The sequence below is a fragment of the Elgaria multicarinata genome, chromosome 22, assembly GCF_023053635.1.
Source record: "Elgaria multicarinata webbii isolate HBS135686 ecotype San Diego chromosome 22, rElgMul1.1.pri, whole genome shotgun sequence".
Taxonomy (NCBI): Eukaryota; Metazoa; Chordata; class Lepidosauria; order Squamata; family Anguidae; genus Elgaria; species Elgaria multicarinata.
This window is the reverse complement of record NC_086192.1, coordinates 7,619,462-7,638,814: the sequence shown is the minus strand read 5'-3', so window position 1 is coordinate 7,638,814 and position 19,353 is coordinate 7,619,462. Positions and strand designations below refer to the sequence as shown.

General features: G+C 44.9%; 1 protein-coding gene across 2 annotated transcripts in view; it reads right to left on the bottom strand.

Moving 5' to 3' along the window:
- The window catches only part of ACACA (acetyl-CoA carboxylase alpha), a 221,542-nt gene that overhangs the window by 189,478 nt on the left and 12,711 nt on the right, over positions 1-19,353 (bottom strand). The window contains exons 2-7 of one of the 2 annotated variants that reach the window (XM_063146546.1): positions 19,297-19,343; positions 17,218-17,461; positions 5,239-5,371; positions 4,984-5,122; positions 1,409-1,518; positions 814-895 (exon numbers count right to left, since the gene is read on the bottom strand). In XM_063146546.1, the coding sequence (XP_063002616.1) occupies positions 814-895; positions 1,409-1,518; positions 4,984-5,122; positions 5,239-5,371; positions 17,218-17,461; positions 19,297-19,343 (755 nt within the window). Of the gene's footprint in view, positions 1-813; positions 896-1,408; positions 1,519-4,983; positions 5,123-5,238; positions 5,372-8,440; positions 8,595-17,217; positions 17,462-19,296; positions 19,344-19,353 lie in introns of those variants that run through there. The other variant, XM_063146547.1, reaches the window with a different exon arrangement.

The following is a 19,353-nucleotide window of genomic DNA, read 5'->3' as shown; positions in this document are numbered from 1 at the left end:
AGAGCGGTAAAGCAGCAGAACAGAGTGATGGACGAGATGGAATGGGTTGGCCAGATCTCTCAACTGGAAGCCCTCCATAGGGTGCCATTTTGTTTCAGGTTCCGCTTGTCATTCTTAATTGTTGAATGTTCCCCCCTCTTCTGAGCCTCGTGTGGCGCAGAGTGGTAAGCAGCAGTTACCAGAGCCGAAACTCTCCCCACGGCCTGAGTTCAATCCCAGGGGAAGCTGGTTTCAGGCAGCCGGCTCGGGTCGACTCAGCCTTCCATCCTCCCGAGGTCGGTAAAATGAGTACCCAGCTAGCTGGGTGAAAGGTAATAATGGCCGGGGAAGGCAACGGAAAACCACCCCGCTATAAGGCCTGCCAAGAAAACGTCAGCGAAAGCTGGCGTCCCTCCAAGAGTCAGTAATGACTCCGTGTTTGCATGAGAGGTTCCTTTCCTTTCCTTTCCTTTTATTAGAGGTAGTGTATTATACTGTTAGTTCAGCATGTGATGTTCTGCAATGGTTTTTCTCTCTCTCTCTAGAAAATAATATTGTTAAAATACAAACAAAAAAGAACATTGAACGATGGCACAGAGGCCTCCAATAGAGAGATCTTCCCAATGCTTCTGAAAGAGCAGGAGCGCTGAAACTGTCACCCGTCAGAGGTTGCTGAACTCCAGGTCCCATCACTGGCCATGCTGGCTGGGGCTGAAGGAGGCTGGAGTCTATCTGCACGGCCACGGGTTCCCCAGCCCTGTTATAGAAATGTCGACTTCCCTTAAGACACACCCCTCCCCCCGGGTCCCCTTCAAAACGGTTCGGCTTCCTTACCCATGAAGGCGATTCCATTTTTGTGGAGGAGCTCAGGCAGCTTGGGGTTCTCGGAGGCGTGGCCCCAACCGGCCCATACGGCCTGGAAAAGGAAGGACGAAAGGGAAGTGGCATCGCTTTACATATACATAGGTGAAACAAACAAGCACAGAGCAGCAGACGACCTTGGTGACTCCGCCTTTGCTTCATGCCAGTGAATCACAGCGTCCATTGCAGAATCATAGAATAGCAGAGTTGGAAGGGGCCTCTAAGTTAACATACTGGAGCTGTCCACACAACGTGCTAACCCACACTCAGTGGTTTAGGGTGGTTGGTTGTTGAACCGTGGGTTGTCTGCTGAACTGTGGGTTAGCGTGTTGTCTGAAACTTTCCGCAGGGTGGCTTGTTAACCATGCAGTGTGGTTTATTTTTCACAGACAAGCCGCCTTGAGAATCTATGGTTTGTTGGGTTGCTCAGGGTGGTTAAAATGGCTGGCTGAGGAATGCTGGGCGTTGTAGGCCTTTTTTCTATTTAAAGCATGCCTAGGATTGCGCCCTTAATTAATTAATCCCCTCATCCTTGGTTTTCTAAATTCTAGCTTTCCTCCTCCCTCACCTGCACGGGAATCCGTTTTGCAATATCCAGAATCAGTTCCACGTTTGCATAGTTGTTGTTATTTGGACCTCCAGGTACCGGGACATAATGATCGGCCATCTTGATGTATTCTGCAAATGTGAAAAGGCATTTTTTTAAAAAAAAAGGGGGCATTAAAAAAAATCAGATTGCATGTTCAGCTGCCTACAGCCTAAAAACTTGCAAACCTGATTAAAACCAACAACGTTGCACAACATTTATAGCACGGATCAGAGCCTAAGGATTTAAAACGCACTCAAGCATGGCTTGGTGTTTCGTGTTCCCCCTAGGAGCTCCACCATCCCTGCAAGCCTCCCAGGACTGTGATTCTTCCAGCAAAAGATGTGTGCTGTTCACTTGCTATTTCAGCACACACACAACCACATACACGGTGGGTGCCAGGCTGGCAAGGCATCCCTTGACCCCAGCCCAGCCCTGGGGAATGGCTCCAGAAACTTTGGAGCCTAAGCAATCTGAGCACAGTAACTGCATTTATTTGCAGCAGAGATGGAAATATAAATGCTTGAAATGTTCCTCCCCAAAACTGGAACATCAGAAGAGCCCTGCTGGATCAGACCAAGGCTCCATCTAGTCCAGCACTCTGTTCACACAGTGGCCAACCAGCTGTCGACTAGGGACCCACAAACAGGACACGGTGCAACAGCACCCTCCTGCCCATGTTCCCCAGCAACTGGTGCATATAAGCTTTCTGCCTCTGACAATGGAGGTAGCTCAGAGCCATCAGGGCTAGTAGCCATTGATAACATCGGGGCCTGCTCCTCTTAGACTCTTCCCCCACCCCCATAGGGCAAACTGCCATCTTGGCCCTGTGGGGAAGAAGAAGGACCGAGGGGACAGGAGCAGGCCGAGGAAACATCGGGGCCTGCTCCAGTTGGACTCCCCTCCTTCGGGAGAAGGACAATCCCATCAGCCCTTTTCCCAGTCCACTTAATTTCTCTCTCTCTTTACCTCTTCCCTCCTGAACTCCTTTTCCTTGTGTGTCATGTCTTTATTAGACTGTAAGCCTGAGGGCAGGGACTGTCTTTTTTGCTAAGTGTAAGCCGCTCCGAGAGCCTTTTTTGGCTGAGGAGCGGGGTATAAATATGATAAATAAATAAATAAATAAATAAATAAAATTCTCTTCCAGGAATTTATCTAACCCTCTTTTAAAGCCATCCAAATGGTGGCCATCACCACATCTTGTGATAGTGAATTCCAGAGTTTATGTTTGAGTCTATTGTACAGATGTATCTGTGGCAATTTCCCCCCCCTTTTGATTATTACTTTGAAGTTTACCATAACCTATACTCTACTATTTCAATCAATCTGTTTATTGCTCAATCCACAGATCATTGCAACACATACAAACTTGACATTTTTCTATACTATACATGAGAAAAATTACATATGGTTAAAAATTACAGAGCTATCAAAAACGTAACATGCATTACTAAAAGGATAGTAAGATAGGAGCACAGCGGACATACAGAAACCTTTAATTGCTTCTCAATGACATTTCATTTATATCTCTGAATCTTTATAACAACACACTCCAATTGCATCTAAAAACTTTGCTCTACATCTATTAGCTTTCACTGCAAATAGTGCAACCCTTTGTATCACATATGGGTTGGTTGAATATAATAAATAACTCAGTTTTTCCTTAGCACCCCAGTATTTCACTTTCTTTAAAAAAAGGCTCTAAATAACTTTTCCTTATATCTATATATAAGGGGCAGTCAAATACATAATGTGTTATGTCCTCTGGACCTGGCTCTCCACAAACACATAACCTGTCTTCTACTAGTATGCCGTGGAATCTCCCCCATTTCATCACAGTATTCATTTGTTCAAACCTTAAACGTGTAAGGGCTTTCCGGTGTTCCATTTTCATGGGTACTGATAGGCTATACTCTACTAGAAGCCAGTAAGCTTCTAGGAGAAGCTTTCATTCCGTTGTATTTTCCTTCTTTTAAAACATGACGTTGTTTGTGCTGGTAAACTATAATCTGCTATTTAAACATTATTTTGTATTTTTAAGGCTCATGCTGGCAGGGAAATGCTGGGAGTTGTAGGACTTTTTTCTGTCTAAACATGTAAAGGATTGCGGCCTTAGTTATATTTCTTTTTTGCATGTTTGGAAGGAGAGTGTGGTAAGGGGGTTCATACCAGAGCTGGGAAACTTTATGGGGCTCTGGTGGGGAGGCAATTTGACAGGAAATTTAAATAAATCCTAGTAATTATTGCTAAATGTGCTTATTTAATTATTTATTTAAAGTACTTTTCGTCCACTTCTCAGCCAAAAAGACTCCCAGAGCAGCTTACAGATAATCTTATATAATAATACGATAGTGTAAGGTTTATTACTCGAGATCTACCACACCGATTTTGCTCATTTTTGTATTAAACTAAAGACTGAACAGTGGAGACGTTCAGAAAATTTTGAAAGTTCAAAAAAGTTCAAAGCTTGAGCTTTAATAGAAATTCATTTCCTCTGCGCCAAACAGGCAGAGCGGCCCCTCTGCCAGCGGGGTGATAAATAGCCCTGCTTAGCCAATCAGTGTGGCACAAAGACGGGCCCCAGGTGCAGCTGCATAGTTAAGCTGTCACCGCCAATGGGGAAGGGGTACAGGACAGAGGCGGCCAATCAGGCTGCGGGGGGAGGGGCCACACCACATGCAAATTTCAGAGGGGGGGGATGAGCCACATTTGCATTATTCATGAGCCCAAAACCTGGAAAGAAGCAGGACTACTAGTGCCCATGAGCTTTACACTAGTCAACAAAGGAGAGTCACTCTGAAAAGACATGACACTCAAGGAAAGGGGAATGGGGAGGGAAGAGGAAAAATAAGCCAAATTTATGTAGATTTGTGACTTATGGACCTGAACCTGGAAGCTTTTAAGACCTGATTGCAGGTTATTGCACCCTGGATCGCCCTGTTGGATTTGAGAAGGGTGGTGCTGGTGGGTTCCCACGCTCCTCTCCATGAGTTAGCCTTTTTGTCCATTCTAGTTCTACTGTCGTCATTCCGCTTAGGCACTCAAGCCAAGTTCTTCTCAAGAGTTCACACACCTTCTAAAGCATACATAAGGCCTGAAAGGGTAAGGAATTCAGGCCAAGCGGAGAATAGAAAAGAAAAAAGAAAGGAAGGCTAGCAAGGGGAAACAGAGCTTCCCTAAGAAGTCTGCAGACTAGAGCTCATCTGACCATTAGGCAGGCACGCGTACAAGCGTCCTTGAAATTATGCAAGCACACTCGATGATGAAACGTTGCTTCGGTATTTTCCAGCCTGTGCTCTTTCAGATTGATAGTGGAGGGGCGGGGGGCGGGGGTTGCCTGCTGAAAATCAGGGTAAAAAAAGACATCCCTCTATCGCCAATATGTTAGCTTCCCATGTGCTCAACGGATTTAACCATCCTGCGGCGCTAGCTTTCAACTTGCAGGGAGATCAGTGCTCGCGGGTTGCCCACAGTCTGGCACCGGATTGCTGCAAAAGGCAACAGGTAGAAAAAAGGGGGAGCCCAAGCAAAACAAAACCCAGCCTCTCCAGACTCACCTGCGTTGGCCTTCAAGTCTTCGGGGGTCACCATGACCACGAACCGGATGGCGCGCTCGTTCCGGAACATCTCGTAGGACCAGCGTCGGATGGACCGCATGCATTTCACCGCCGCGATGCCGTTGTTGGCAATGAGAACCTAGAGGGAGCAGATGAAATATGCCGCATATTCGGTCCACGTGCAACTCCGAAGGCAGGGATTAGTTGCCATAACGGGATAGAAATTCCCCGCACAAGAGAGAGGTCGCAACTCACCTTCTCAATAACTTTGTTCCCTCCAAAACGAGTGACAAACTCTGCCGGGGAGGCGACGGTGAAATCCCTCTGTAGGTCCACCTTCTTCCGGTCCCGGCCTTGCTTCATGAGGTGGAGACCGGACATACTCGGCCTGAGGGAAAGAGGCACACAGTGGCGTCAAAGCTGCTCAAACAGCCTTTCCCAACCTGCAGCTCTTCAGATGTGTTGGACTACAAGTCCCATAATTCCCAGCCAGCATGGCCAATGGCCCAACACATATCCTTCTTAAAAAGTGGTGCCCTGAACTGGACGCAGTGCTCGAAATGTGGCCGGACTAATGCAGAACAAGAGCCAGTGGGCGTGGCGTGATACGATGAAACACAGCTATCGAAGTTTAAAATAGGGTATAAAATAAAGATAAAAACCAAAGTTATAAAAAATATAAATAGAGTCACAGGTTGAAATGTCTGGGGAGAAAAGTTGGTCTTCACCCGGCGCCAAAAAGACCACAGCGTAGCTGCCAGGTGACCTTCTACAGCAGCCTTCCTGAACCTGGGGCGCTCCAGATGTGTTGGACTACAACTCCCAGTATGCCCCTGTTGGGGCATTCTGGGAGATGCAGTCCAACACATCTGGAGCGCCCCAGGTTGAGGAAGGCTGTTCTACAGGGAGCTCATTCCACCACCGAGGTGCCTCAACAGAAAAGGCCCTCTTCTTAACAGGCACCTGCCTCACACTGGAGATCAGGGGTAGGAAGGAAGTAGATCTCCAGATGTTTTGGTCTTCAATTCCCAGAATTCCTTGCCAACATGGTCAATGTTCAGGAATGCTGGGAGCTGAAATCCAAAACATCTGGAGATGGCTTGCAAGACTCTTCCGCCCACCACCACCATTCTAATTCTAGAAGCAGAAGGAAGCTCTCCAGATGTTTTGGACTTCGGCTCCCAGAAGTCCCTGCCAGCGTGGCCAACAGTCAGGAACACTCGGAACTGAAATCCAACACATCTGGGAATCTACTTTCTGCCCACTATTGGACTCAATGGATAAATAGTCAGACCTAGCATAAGACAGCTTCCGATGTACCCTTTCGCCCGGAATGTGGGAAGTAGATGGCGTGGTTCGCCAGAAAACGCTTCTCTGTTTAGAAATTAGACACCAATTACACAGCATTTCAGTTGGAGGCCAAAAATACACTCATCAGGGATGCCTGAAGGACGTTTGTTTTCAGGGAAACAAGTCTCAAAGATAACCTGGAGTTCCTTTTACACCTCAAGGGGGGGGGGGGAGAAAAGCTCAGGTCAAGTGTTCCCCTACCTCCAGATGTTGTTGGACTACAACTCCCATCTGCCTCAACGAGCATGGCAGGTGGTCAGAGGTGATGGGAGTTTATTTATTTATTACATTTCAACGCCTCCCATTAGCCAAAGCTCTTTAGGCAGTTCACAAAACAAACTCAAAATACAACAGCACATGAAGTCATATGTTCAAGAACCAAGAGAAAAGCCAGCAGCAGCGCAAAGATTTAAAACCCCACCAACATGTTTGTTTTTTAAACTCAGCTAAAAAGCCTGGGTAAATAAAAAAGTCTTCACCTGGTACTGAAAAGACCACTATTGGCACCAAGAAAGCCTCTCTGGAGGGGACATCCCACAACCATGGTACCACCACAGAAGAGGCCCTCTCCTTAGTAGCTATCCACTTCACCTTTTCAGCCTGAGCACCCAGAGAAGGGCCTTTGAGGATGATCTTAGGGTTCAGGCAGATATTTATGGAAGGGGACAGCCCTTTTGGGTCGTAGCCCAAAAATCTAGAGGGTTCCCAGATGAGGAAGGCTGATATAGAAGACACATTTAATGATATTTTCCACAACTTTAAAACGCCCCCTAAAAACACCTGTTTTAAAACAAGCCTTCCCTGGACGGTAATTTATTCTGGTTTTATGTAATTTAAAAGTTTTAAACTGGATTTTATGGTTTTAGTTGTAAACTGCCCAGAGAGCTTAGGCTGTTGGGCAGTATAAATATGTAATAAATAAAATAATTATAAAATAAACCTATAAAACCACCTGGCCAGTGAGTACCCTCAAGATGTTTTGGACTACACCTCCCAAGATTCCTTGCCGTCTGGGGCTGATGGGAGTTGAAGTCCAAAACCTTTGCAAGGCACCAGGCTGGGGAATACTAGCCTACACATACCCACGGTAGCCATTTGTGGCACATCAGTGGCCTGAAAAGGGAACCAACTGTCTTCCAATGTCATCCGTTTCCCAGAGGACCTGTCGCCCCTGGATTATGGAACGGCCTGCCGGAGGAGATTCGTAATATTAACTCCCTCTGTGATTTTAAGGCAGCTTTGAAGACTAGCCTTTTCCGGCAGGCCTACCCAGATTAATGTAAAATCAAGAATTTTAAAGATGTGTTGATTCCTGTACTAATGTTGTTCCCCGCCTTGATCCAAAGGGAGAGGCGGGTAAGAAATAAATATATTATTATTATTATTATTATTATTATTATTACTACTACTACTACTACTACTACTACTATCATAACATTCAGCATTCTTATAGTGTGTTTTCCAAACAGCTTCATATACATTATCTCGGTTATCCTTACAACGAACACCCCGTAAAGGAAGTGTAGAACAGACGAAGCAGCAAATGAGGCTAGATTCATCTCGACTTCACTGCACATCTTTTTATTATTTAAGGAGACCAGCAAATTTACAGCTCCCTCCTAAGTATGTTTACTCTGAACCAAGTTACGCCCATTTCAACGAGGCGTTCGGGGAAGCATGCTTAGGGTCTGAGTTTTCATGTCATTTTATGCCATTATCCATTTCAAAAAAGAAAAAAGAGCCAGTAACATCAGCTTCATTCAAAACCCATCGCACTTCTCTCCCTCCGTGCAAAACAAAAACTACTGAACCAGTTTCTCGAGCACCAAACAGAAAGTCCTGCAGAAAGCCAAAACCCCTTCTTCGGTTCAATATCTTCTTCTTTTTTCAAATAATTTCCTACATGCAATGTCAAATCTCAGCCTTGTCTGACCAGAAGTGTCACTACCTTCCCCCATGACGCAGAAAAAACCAGCCAAGCAACCGATTCTAAAATCAAGCCGATTAAATCAGGGTTCAGACCCTGGGATCTACTAAAAAGAACCTTAAAACACCCCTCCAAGCTCAGCTCAAATTCATAAGCTTCCCCATCGCCACTGAGCCCTACCTTTGGAGCATATAATATCTCATCTCTTGACCCTCTTCTGCAGTTTCTTCCATGCCGGCTCAGGACAGAAAAAAAAGAGTCCTGCACTTTGGATCCCGGATCGAGAGACCCTAGAACAGCGAGAGCGGCTCTTCCTCCTCTGCTGCAGCTTTGAGCTCACGCTCTCTCATTACTTTCCTTCCCTCCCCAAAAAAGCTGCATTTCATGGACCGGTTTGCAGTTTCAACCTTGGCATTTTTAACCTTTGTCCCCCTGGCTTTTTGGCTCCGCGCACACACACTTCATCCACACACACACACACACACTCCGTCTTCCTGCAACGGGGATTGTGTGCACTCAAACTGGAGAGAGGTACAGAGAAAAGCAGCCAACCCTGATCTGCCTAAGAGAGAGAGAGAGACAGAGACAGAGGAAGAAAGAAAACAGCTGATCGGAGGTGGAGGAGGGGAGAGAAAATGATCTACAGGTTATGTAATTGGGCTTAAGGGGGAGCAATCGCTGCTTCTAGCACTGCGAAAAGGGAAACCCGGTTCTCTGCCACCAATCGCCAAGGAACGGTGACCCTTCAAGAGATAAAGGATTCATAAATGGAAGACCCAGAGGAAGAATCTTCTAGCACCTTTCAAGACCAAAAGGAGTTTATTGTGGCAAAAGCTTTCCAGGTTTGGAAGATGCTTTAGGCTCCAGTCAACAAAAATCCAACCGCACAATTAATCCGTCCTTATTTGAAAAGGTGTCGTGCGGGAAGATTCCTTTGAGCGCGTTTGCTGAAACAGATGAATACACCTTCCCATTTGGGAAAGCATGCATGCGCCACAGCAAAGACACAGTTGATTTCCAAGGAAAAAGTCCACAAAGAGAGGCGAGAAGGGTTCCTCCAATCAGGGGTACTGGCACCCCACACTCAAAAGAATCCATGTTACACAAAGCCAAAATCCCACGCTGCACACACACAAGCAAAAAGCCGAACTCGCCACTGTATAAGTTGAGCAAACAAAATTAGATTATATCATTTACTCTGCAACTCTCAAGTAAAGGCAAAACACATTACAGCCACACCCCAGGACTTTTTGTTTAATTCAGGAGCTTCTGTGAAAGTTTCAGCGAGAGTCATAGAATAGTAGAGTTGGAAGGGGCCTATAAGGCCATCAAGTCCAACCCCCTGCTCAATGCAGGGACACCTTAAAGATGGTTGTCCAGCTGCCTCTTGAAGGCCTCTAGAGTGGGAGAGCCCATCGTCGTACTGCTCTAACAGTTAGGACGCTTTTCCTGATGTCCAGCTGGAATCTGGCTTCCTGTAACTATGAATCTTCCCTCTTGAGGACATCAGAAGGGCCATTCTGGATCATCTAGTCCAGCATTCTGTTCACACAGTGGTCGGTTCTAGTGTTATGGGAGAGGGGGGGAAATGTCGCTTCCATCTGCTCAGTACATGTGGCATTACCGAAACTGAATGAATTCAGTCCCTGCAATTCCACTGAAACACCCTCCCAGGAGAACCTGGGAACACACAACAGCACACTTGTGTCGTTGCTTTTAAAAAAAAATCCCCCAGAAAGAGCATAGAGGTCCGTTGTTACGAAAACCCTGGTCTGATGTCTTTTCCAAGTACAGGCAAAGGGACGCTCCACCCCATCCTACTCACAGCCATCCAAGGGTCTAGAAGAGAACAATACCAGCTCTACACAGATTTCTCGCCTTTCTGGTCTCTAAGAGCCAAACGAGATTTTCCACTAGTTGCATAACGGGTAGCTGAGGCTGGTCTTGCATTTTACTCCCATGTATGCACACAGGGCTCCAATCGAAATAAGGACCATGGCACTCCAAGGGGGAGAGTAAATCTTCCCCCTACACCTGTTTTGTCCCCTGAAATTCCAAACCCCCCATGGGGAAGGGTTTTTTTTAAAAGAGGATCCATTGCAGTCAATGGAGGCTTTTTTTTAAACAAAAAAACCCACCCATGGAGGGTGGAATTTTATGGGGAAATTGGTGGTGGGGAGGTTGAGACCTCTCCTGTAGGGAGGGCTCTGCAAGGCACCTGATGCGAATTTTGTGCGCTTACACAAAATCAAAATGTAAGACATAAGTAGTGCACAAATGCCACAGGATCTCCCACGAGCCTGCTACGCAATCCGCATGATGACGTGTACCCCAAATGGGGAAACTGGCTGTTAACCGCCACATATCTGATGCATGTGACACATAAGAGCTGATATCAACCTCAGCACAACAGCACAGTCAACAGCATCAATGACTCAGCAATTTTTCTAGGAAGTCAATGGCACATCGCCTAGCTCATTTGCAACACAGTCTGGAGTCACGAACAGCAGTATACCTTCTCCTGTCCCATGCACAGTGCTCACAGACGCAGACAGAAAAATCCGTTCGAGTCGGGGTTTTAGATTTACATCCCATATCTGGGCAAACAGTGTCAAGGGAACATCTGCAATTCTGCAAAGCACTTTTTGCACTTCTAAAAATACTTTGGGGCAACACACACACACACACACACAGGCCTCCTTCCAAGGAGAGCAAGAGGTGATAAGGGCATGAAAGCACACTCAATTTTGATTAAGATCAGAAAGTCCAAAAAGGTAAGAGATTCTGGCCTACTTGCACTGGCTGGCTGTATGTTTCTGAGCCCAATTTGAGGTGCTGTTTTTGACCTATTAAAGCTTTACATGGCTCAGGACCACAGTACGTGATGCTGTACCTTTTCTGGCATGAACATACTGTTATTATCTAAGGCCCTCTTTTGAGTGGCTCCTCCAAGGAGGATCAGAAGGTTGCAACAAGGGAGAGAGCCTTCTCAGTGGTGGCCCCTAGATTATAGAACAATCTGCTCTTAAGAAGCCTGCCTAAGGCCCAGGATCACAATGCCTGAGAGGGCCTCTCCAGGCATGAACCTACCCTATACTACATTGATCATCTAGGGCCATCCTCTGAGCGCCTCATCCAAGGGAGGCTCGGAAGGTGGCAACCAGGAAGAGGGCCTTCTCAGTGGTGATTCTGGAAAAATCTCCCCAACGAAGCCTGTGTGGTGCCAACGCTGTTCTCTTTTCAGCACCAGGTTAAAATCTTCCTCTACTCTCAGGCATTTGGCAACTTATGACAAGGTTTTAAATCAGGTCCTGGGATTTATTATCATTGTTTATTATAATTAGTGTGTGTGTATGTTATATTTCTATGTAAATGGTTTTTATATTATGTACAATATTATATTTTTAGGGGTTTTAAGCTTTCTAAACTGTCCAGAGAGCTCTGGACAGCATAGAACTGTAAGAAATGAAATGAAATTTTATTCCTGTTGCCACGATGGTGTGTTTAAATTGAAACTGCACACACTCAGCTTTGCTTTGCTTTTTAAATCAAGGTTGGCAAACAGTTTTGCTGTTATTATTCTAACATATCAGGAATGTAGAAGCATGGAGTGGCTGTTGGAGTGGGGGAAAGAGAAATATCAGTTGCGTGTTTTACAATTGAAGCAATGCACATGGCCAGCTAAAGGGATCCCCATAAGATCATTAATGGAGCAATGCTATGCATGTTTAGACGGGGGACGGACGACCCTATAACTCCCAGCATAGTTGGCTGAGGAATGCTGGGAGTTGCAGGACTTCCTTTCAATTTAAACATAAGTCCAGGGTGTAAACTGACCTAGCTGTAACTCTGCAAACTCTAAACCCGTGGTTCTTAACCCTTTTTGAGTCACGGACCCCTTTGAAAATCTGGTGAAAGCTATGGACCCCCTCCCTAGAAAAATGTACATAAGCACATAAACACAACTTTGCATGCAATGAATATACTTTATTTTATTGGAATACATTGAAAAATCAACTCCAGTGATTCCCTTAATATAGTGAATATAAATTTTTATTTGACTTTCATGGACCCCCTGAAGCCCATCCATGGACCCCAGGTTAAGAACCCCTGCTCTAAACCATCTGGGCAGCAATTGGGCCACATCCAGTATATACAGAACTTTTTTTTCTAATTATCAGAAGCATTCTGGGAACGGAGACCAAAGCTGGGATTTTGTCTACTGACCTATAGTAAACTTGGTGCTCAAGCACCCTCTACAGGCATACAGTGGAATCACAGAGCAACATCAAACCCACTGATTGGTAAATCGCATGACGCCTTCGGATTGGCTGAGCCTAGTACAAATATGAAAGCCCTGGCCTTCTTCTGCACATTTTAATATTACATTATACTTATATCCTGGCCTTTCTCCTCTTGCAAGAAAATGCAGCTTACATAGTCCTCCCCTCCCCACCCCCAACAACAACCCTGTGAAGTAATCACCCAGTGAGCTTTGTTGCCGAGTGGGGACTAGAACCTGGATCTCCCAAGTCCCAGTCCAAAACTCTAACCACTACACCACACTGACTCTCAATATAAACTAGCCCATGCAAGTTTTATGCAGATGAGTGTCCTATGGGCCCCCAAATTCCACCACTTTTTTAAAGGAGAGATTCAGCAGCCCATTCTCCTTACCCCACTGTCTGTGCAGGGTGAAAAAGAAAAAGCAAATGATGGTGTCCTTCCTACTTGTTTGCCCATTTGCTGAGCGGTTCAGTGTCAGAAGCCAAGCTGATGGGCAAATGGACCTTAGGCCAGCCTTTCTCAACCTGCTGCTCACCAGACTACAACTCCCATATGTACCTGCCCGGACCCGAAGGTCATCCTCAGGGGTCCTTCTCCGCGAGCCCCTGCCAAAGGAAGTGAGGCAGGTGGCTACCAGGAGGAGGGCCTTCTCTGCTGTGGCACCCCGGCTGTGGAATGAGCTCCCTAAGGTGGTTCATCTGGCACCTACACTATATTCTTTCGGACGCCAAGTGAAGACCATTTTGTTCTCTCAGTATTTTAACAGTCTATAAATTTAATTTTATCTTGGCTGTTTTAAATTTGTATTTTAAATTTGGATTTCTGCATTGCTGCTGATTTTATCCCGGTTGTGCTTTTATACTGTATTTTATATCATGTTTTTATCCTGTTTGTTTTATACTTTGAATGGTTTTAATTTTTGTGAACCGCCCAGAGAGCTTCGGCTATTGGGCGGTATAAAAATGCAATAAATAAATAAATAAACTCCTATCAGCCCCAGCCAGCATGATGGGGGTGGTAGTCCAACACTAGTGGAGGGCGCCAGGTTGAGCAAAGCTACACCAGGGTGTCGCAAGGCTCAGCAGGAAGGGTGCTCTTCCATGCACAAGCTGTCTGACACAAGTTCAGCTTCGGAACCTGGCTGGCAAAGGACACTGGCCTGGCAACTTTAGACGTTTGCCAAGGCTGAGCGGTAAAATCCACAGCAGTTTTCCAAAACGCCAACGCCAGGCCTTGGGATCTCCAACAGGGTTTGCCACCACCACCACCCCACCCTGGCCAAGCGTGAACGCAGGCAGCATATTGATTTTTCTTGAGCCATGGTTTGAATCAAGGCTGATGCCATGGTTAGACATGGTGGGGCACGTGCCAGGAGCCCACACTCCAGCAGGGGCCCACTAACCAGAGCCCTTTGAACTTCCTCCTCCTCCTCTAACATTGCAAGGCGCTTGTTATATTTATTACATTTTTATTCCGGCCCATAACTGAAGCTCTCTGGGCAGTTTAGAAAAAATTAAAAACCATTAAAATGCCTTATACAATGGGCCTGTACAGATAACATGCGAAGCCATGGTTCGGCCACTAACCCTTTTGCAGCAAATGGTTAGCAAGCGGGTTTACGCCGTCGTTATGTAGCCACCATGGTTAGGAAAGGCTCACACGACACGCTAAGACGTAACACTCCGCTCAAAATGCTTAACCAACGTGGCTCAGCGTGGCGCCTGAACAGGTTCAGTGTGCAAAACATAAAAACATATAAACAGACAGTGCATACACAGGCAGCATATAGCTAAAACACTGTGAATAGATTGGGGGGTGTGGAGTTGGAAAAGAAGAACAAAAATTGGGAAAACATGGCACACTTTGGGATTTGCCCACACACATAACCTGGCTGCAACAGGTCAAGTTATCTTATGGGACGAAACAAAAGCAAACAGATTGAGAAAGAAGCGTTCAAGGCTGCATTCCGACTGTGCACAGATGTGCGTCCCATTCCAAATCTTTCAGCATGCACCAGCCACATGGCGTGATGACCCCCTGCATCCGCAATTTTGCCCTTGTGTAACTTTCCACACACCTCTCCGCCTGGAGCGGATCAGCCCCAGGAAGACGGCACCAATGAACCCAACAGAGAAAGGCCTCATGCAAAGTTTATTTTAAAACTTTTCTTTTTTGCTGGTTTTTTTATCTAACATATTCAAAGCGGTTCACAATGAGATTGGGAGTGGCGGGGGGAGAATTTAAATTGATTTAAATATCAATTTAAGACAGCCGTTTCAAAAAGCCTTGGCATTCAAGTGTACCCTTATTCAAGTCTTCAAGTTCTTCCTATACAACAGAGGCCAGGGAACCCAAGGCCCTCCGGATGTTGTTGGGATTCTAAATCCCATCAATCCTAGCCACTGGCCATACTGGCTATGCCTGATGGGAACTGGGGGAGTCCAGAACATCTAGAACATCGGGAAAGGCCTACAATTCAGAGCATGGCTGGCTAGGGCATGCTGGGAGTTGTAGGCCTTTTTTCTTTCTCAATATGCATAGGATTGTGCCCTTGGCCATTAAGCATGGAATTTCCCACCAGAGGAAGATGGTTTTCTGCCACCTGAAGAGGGGCTTTTGGTTATGAGGTCTCCTTTCCTTCCAATCACAAGGTCATTTGGCTTCAATGGACCTTTTTTTTAAAAAAAACTTAAATCAAATTTATCGCTGGTTTTGCTCATAAAACGCCAGCATGTTTGCCTTCTGCTCTCAACCAACGTGCCAAGGAACCTGTGTGTTTTGCCCACGGCTGCAGACAGGCCTGGATAGCAGCCAGAAAGATTTGAGGTTTTCTTTTTTCTTTAAAAAAAAAAGGCTCAGCGATTGCTTCTCTGTTCCAGGATCCTAGGCATAACCTAGCAAGGAGTCGTTCATTCAGTCTTCTACCTCTACTAACTCTCTACGACCACAACATCTGGCCCAGATGTTCTCATTTTGCTTCTGTCCTCCTGCGCCCTTTGATGTTGCACCTTCTCGACCAGGAATGCTGTACCCTTTCTGGGCCAAGGGCCAAATCACATTTGGACAAGTGCTTCCGGGGGCTGCATTTGCCGGGGTGGGGGGCTGGGGGAACTGAAGGCAAAAAGGGACAAGGCCAAAGCCAAGATACCAAAAACGCCACCCTACTTTCGTCCAAAGCTCTTGCTGCCAGTAAGTAAGCCTTAGGGGGGCATTTCAAGCTGGGGGGGGAGGGAGGACCTGTACAAAAACCACTAAATGACAAGCGCTGGGGGGGGGGGGAGGAACACGCATACCTGCTTGGAGTGCACTTCTTAGTGGCTGCCCAGGGGCTCTGGAACTCCCTTCCCACAGAAGCTAGACTGGCTCCCTCGCTGGTGTGTTTCCGGAGGCAAGCTAAAGCTTTTCTGTGCTGGCCGGCCTTTAGGGGTTAGTCTGGACCTCTGTTTATGTTTATGTGTTGTTTATATACCGGATTTTTTTATTATTCGTATTTTAAATGTTTTTAAATGTTTTAATATTGTAGCATGTTTACTTATGTTTTAATTTTTGTATATATCTGTTTTAACTGTACATGTTTTAATTTGTAAAGCCATCTTGAGTCCCAGTCTTGGGGGGAAACACCACCTTTGCCAAGGCACCTTCTAATCCGGTTGTTCTTTTTTAACTTGACACTCCTACCCCTACGAAAAAGCTTATTTTAAAACAAAATAATCAAATACTTTCCTTCCCAGTACATCTGGAAACCTTGAACCATGACCTCTCCCTCAGACAGGCAACTTGGCTCTCTCTGTAGATAGGGTCATATCCCAGCCATGGGGCCTCATCCTGAAGGAGGTACTGTTTACCAATACATTTGTAAATGCATTGTTTTATTACAATGTATGCTTTATTATAATATACCATGATTTAATGTTATAGTTTGTATTTGTGTGTGTGTGTGTGTGTGTGTGAATTGTTGTGAATCGCCCAGAAAGCTTCAGCTACTGTGCTGTGTATAGGAAATTAATAATAATAATAATAATAATAATAATAATAATAATGTATACTGGGACAGAACAATTCATATGGACAAGATGATACTTCGCAACCGGACATACATAACAGTTATAGCCAAAAAAGAAAAACACACCTATCTCATTGACATAGCAATACCTAATGACATTTTTTTTTTATTTATCACATTTTTATACCCCCCAATAGCCGAAGCTCCCTGGGCGGTTCCGAAGTTGTTGGAAAGGAAGACAAAAAGAAAGAAAAATATACACCACTGGCTATGGAAGTTAAAGAACTATGACAACAGGAAAAAAGTTACAGTTATTCCATTAGTCACATCAAAAAAGAAAACCTTCAGAAACTGGGCCTACCAAAATGCATTTACACCAACATCCAGAAAGCAGTCATACTTAAAATATGTTCAATAGTCAGGAAATCTGTGAATCAGTAAATTTGGCAAAGCCTATCATGTCCGTCTAGAAAAACCGCAAGTGAAAAGATAATTAATAATAATAATAATAATAATAATAATAATAATAATAATAATAATATAAAAGGTATACAACCCTGTCTTTTCCCCCTGCATCACAGCCCTGGGGATCAACATTAAATTGATCTTGCAAGGCCCTTTAGAACAGAGTGAAAAGACACCGATTTAAAAGAGCCCAATTTGGTACCTCATATGGCCATCCTGGACGCTGGAGGGAACCAGGTCGGAAAGTGAGTCCGAACTGACGGAGACTGGCGACAGGGACTGCTCTTTGTCCTCCAGGAGGTCGATCTTCACCAAGGAGCTCGTCTCATCCTCAGAGTTATCCTCCGATACAGAGCCGATGATGAAGCGGGAGTGCGCGCTCAGCTCCAGGGACTTGTCCGCCAGAGAAGGTTCGCCCATCGTGCCTCCAAAGTAATCCTGCACCACTAGGATGAAAAACCCAAACACACACACTGAGCTTTTGACATATTGGGTCATTCCAAAAACTGCATTGAAAATACTTTGGTTAAGAACGGCAACAATTAACCACTTATAATCCTCCAGCAGCACTTAGGGAGTGAAGAGTCTGTACAACCCACCCACCCACCTCGCAGCCAGCCATGACCTTTTTCAAGAGATTACATTCTGTTTTCCCTCCCCCCCCCCCATTAGCTGTTTGTTTGTTTTTCCCATCCACCATTGGGCTAGCATTCCATGATTACTGAGGAAGCTCAGTCCTCATTGCTCTGGGGTTCCCCCATATATACTCTTTAGGAGTTTTTCCTAAAGGTAGTTAATTTATTTTATTTTTTGCAGTCCTGTAAACTAGGTGCCCCCAAACTTTTTGGACCCATGGGCACATTTAGGAATTTGAGAAACTGCTGTGGACGTCACTACAAATCGCCTAATCAGTGGATCGCCATTTTGGCATCTACCTGTCGCATCTATTGATCTTAGGCTGCGTCTTATTCAACAACAACAAATGTTTCGGCCCTATGGGACACTGCAATCTCTCTTTCATAACAGACCGTCCAATTGAGCTAATTGCTGGCAGTGCAACACAGCTAATGCTTCTTTCAAACAGTAGTTGCTTCTTTTCGGGGAGGAGGTTATTATACAGATCCATTTTGTACTGGAACATTCTTTAATATTCACTGATGCACAAGCTCTTTGAAATTATTTAACTGCTTCGTGGACATTTAGAAACGGTCAGCTTAATGGATTCTCCACGCCCTTTTGACAGCTAAAAGACTGATATCACAACCCTGGAAGGATAAACATTCACCTTCTATAATACAACGGATTGAGGATCCTACATCACTTTCAATATTTGAACAGGTGGCATACAGCCGCCAACTTCAAATGGAAACTTATTTAGATGTTAGGCCCACTTTTGTTGAAGCCTATATATAATTGTTAGAAAGTTGTATGCGTTTTATATGTGTTCATCGCTATTGATATATACAAATCCATGTACCTATCTTTAAAAAAAACAGATTAAAAAAATCAAAAATTTTGAGGGTTCTGCATTTGGAGACCCCTGGCCTGGAAGTTAAATTTAATTTATTTATTTGTGATATTTATTTACCATTATATATAATAAAATCCCTAAGCAATTCAAAATATAATTATTAAAATCACATTTAAAATACAATATTGAAAACGCAACATTAAAACCATTCTGATTCCAATTAAAGGTCCTTGGGTATTGTCTGCGGTAGATGGAGCCTTAATTTAAAATATCACCAAAGAATAAATTACAGAAAGTACACGGAGGAGCAGCATAGGAGCATCATCAGACCGGGGGGGGGGGGGGGATTGCATTTCCTTTTTGTCGCTTTCCCCCCACTTCTGTCCCATGATACTTCCTCTTTCTTCACACGGGGAAGAAAAAGGAAGTAAATAATCACCACGCGGCCCATTCAGTGGCTGTTTTATCATGCTGCTTTTCCTGCACACAGAACAAAATGGCGGCACATTTTGCTTCCCCCCCAAAAAAGTCAGATTTACCGGGCTCACGAAAAAACATGAGTGGGCAGTGATGGGCGTGTGATAAAACACTCATCTGATGACACTCTAGATTATGCAAAACAAATATACAGATTTTTTTTAAAAAAATTGAATAAGTTTATACACGTTCCGTTTTTCTCAGCACAGGAATTGGATTGCCTGGATGCAAAATTTAAAACAGGGTGGTTGTTTTAAAACCACGGCGGACACACAGCCCTCCCAACAGTGCCCATCATTCAAGTAGCAGCAGGAAGTATTAACAGAATCTGACCTCTTGCAATCCTTGTTATTTGAGCTGTTATCCACTGCCACAATGAACTGAAAAGGA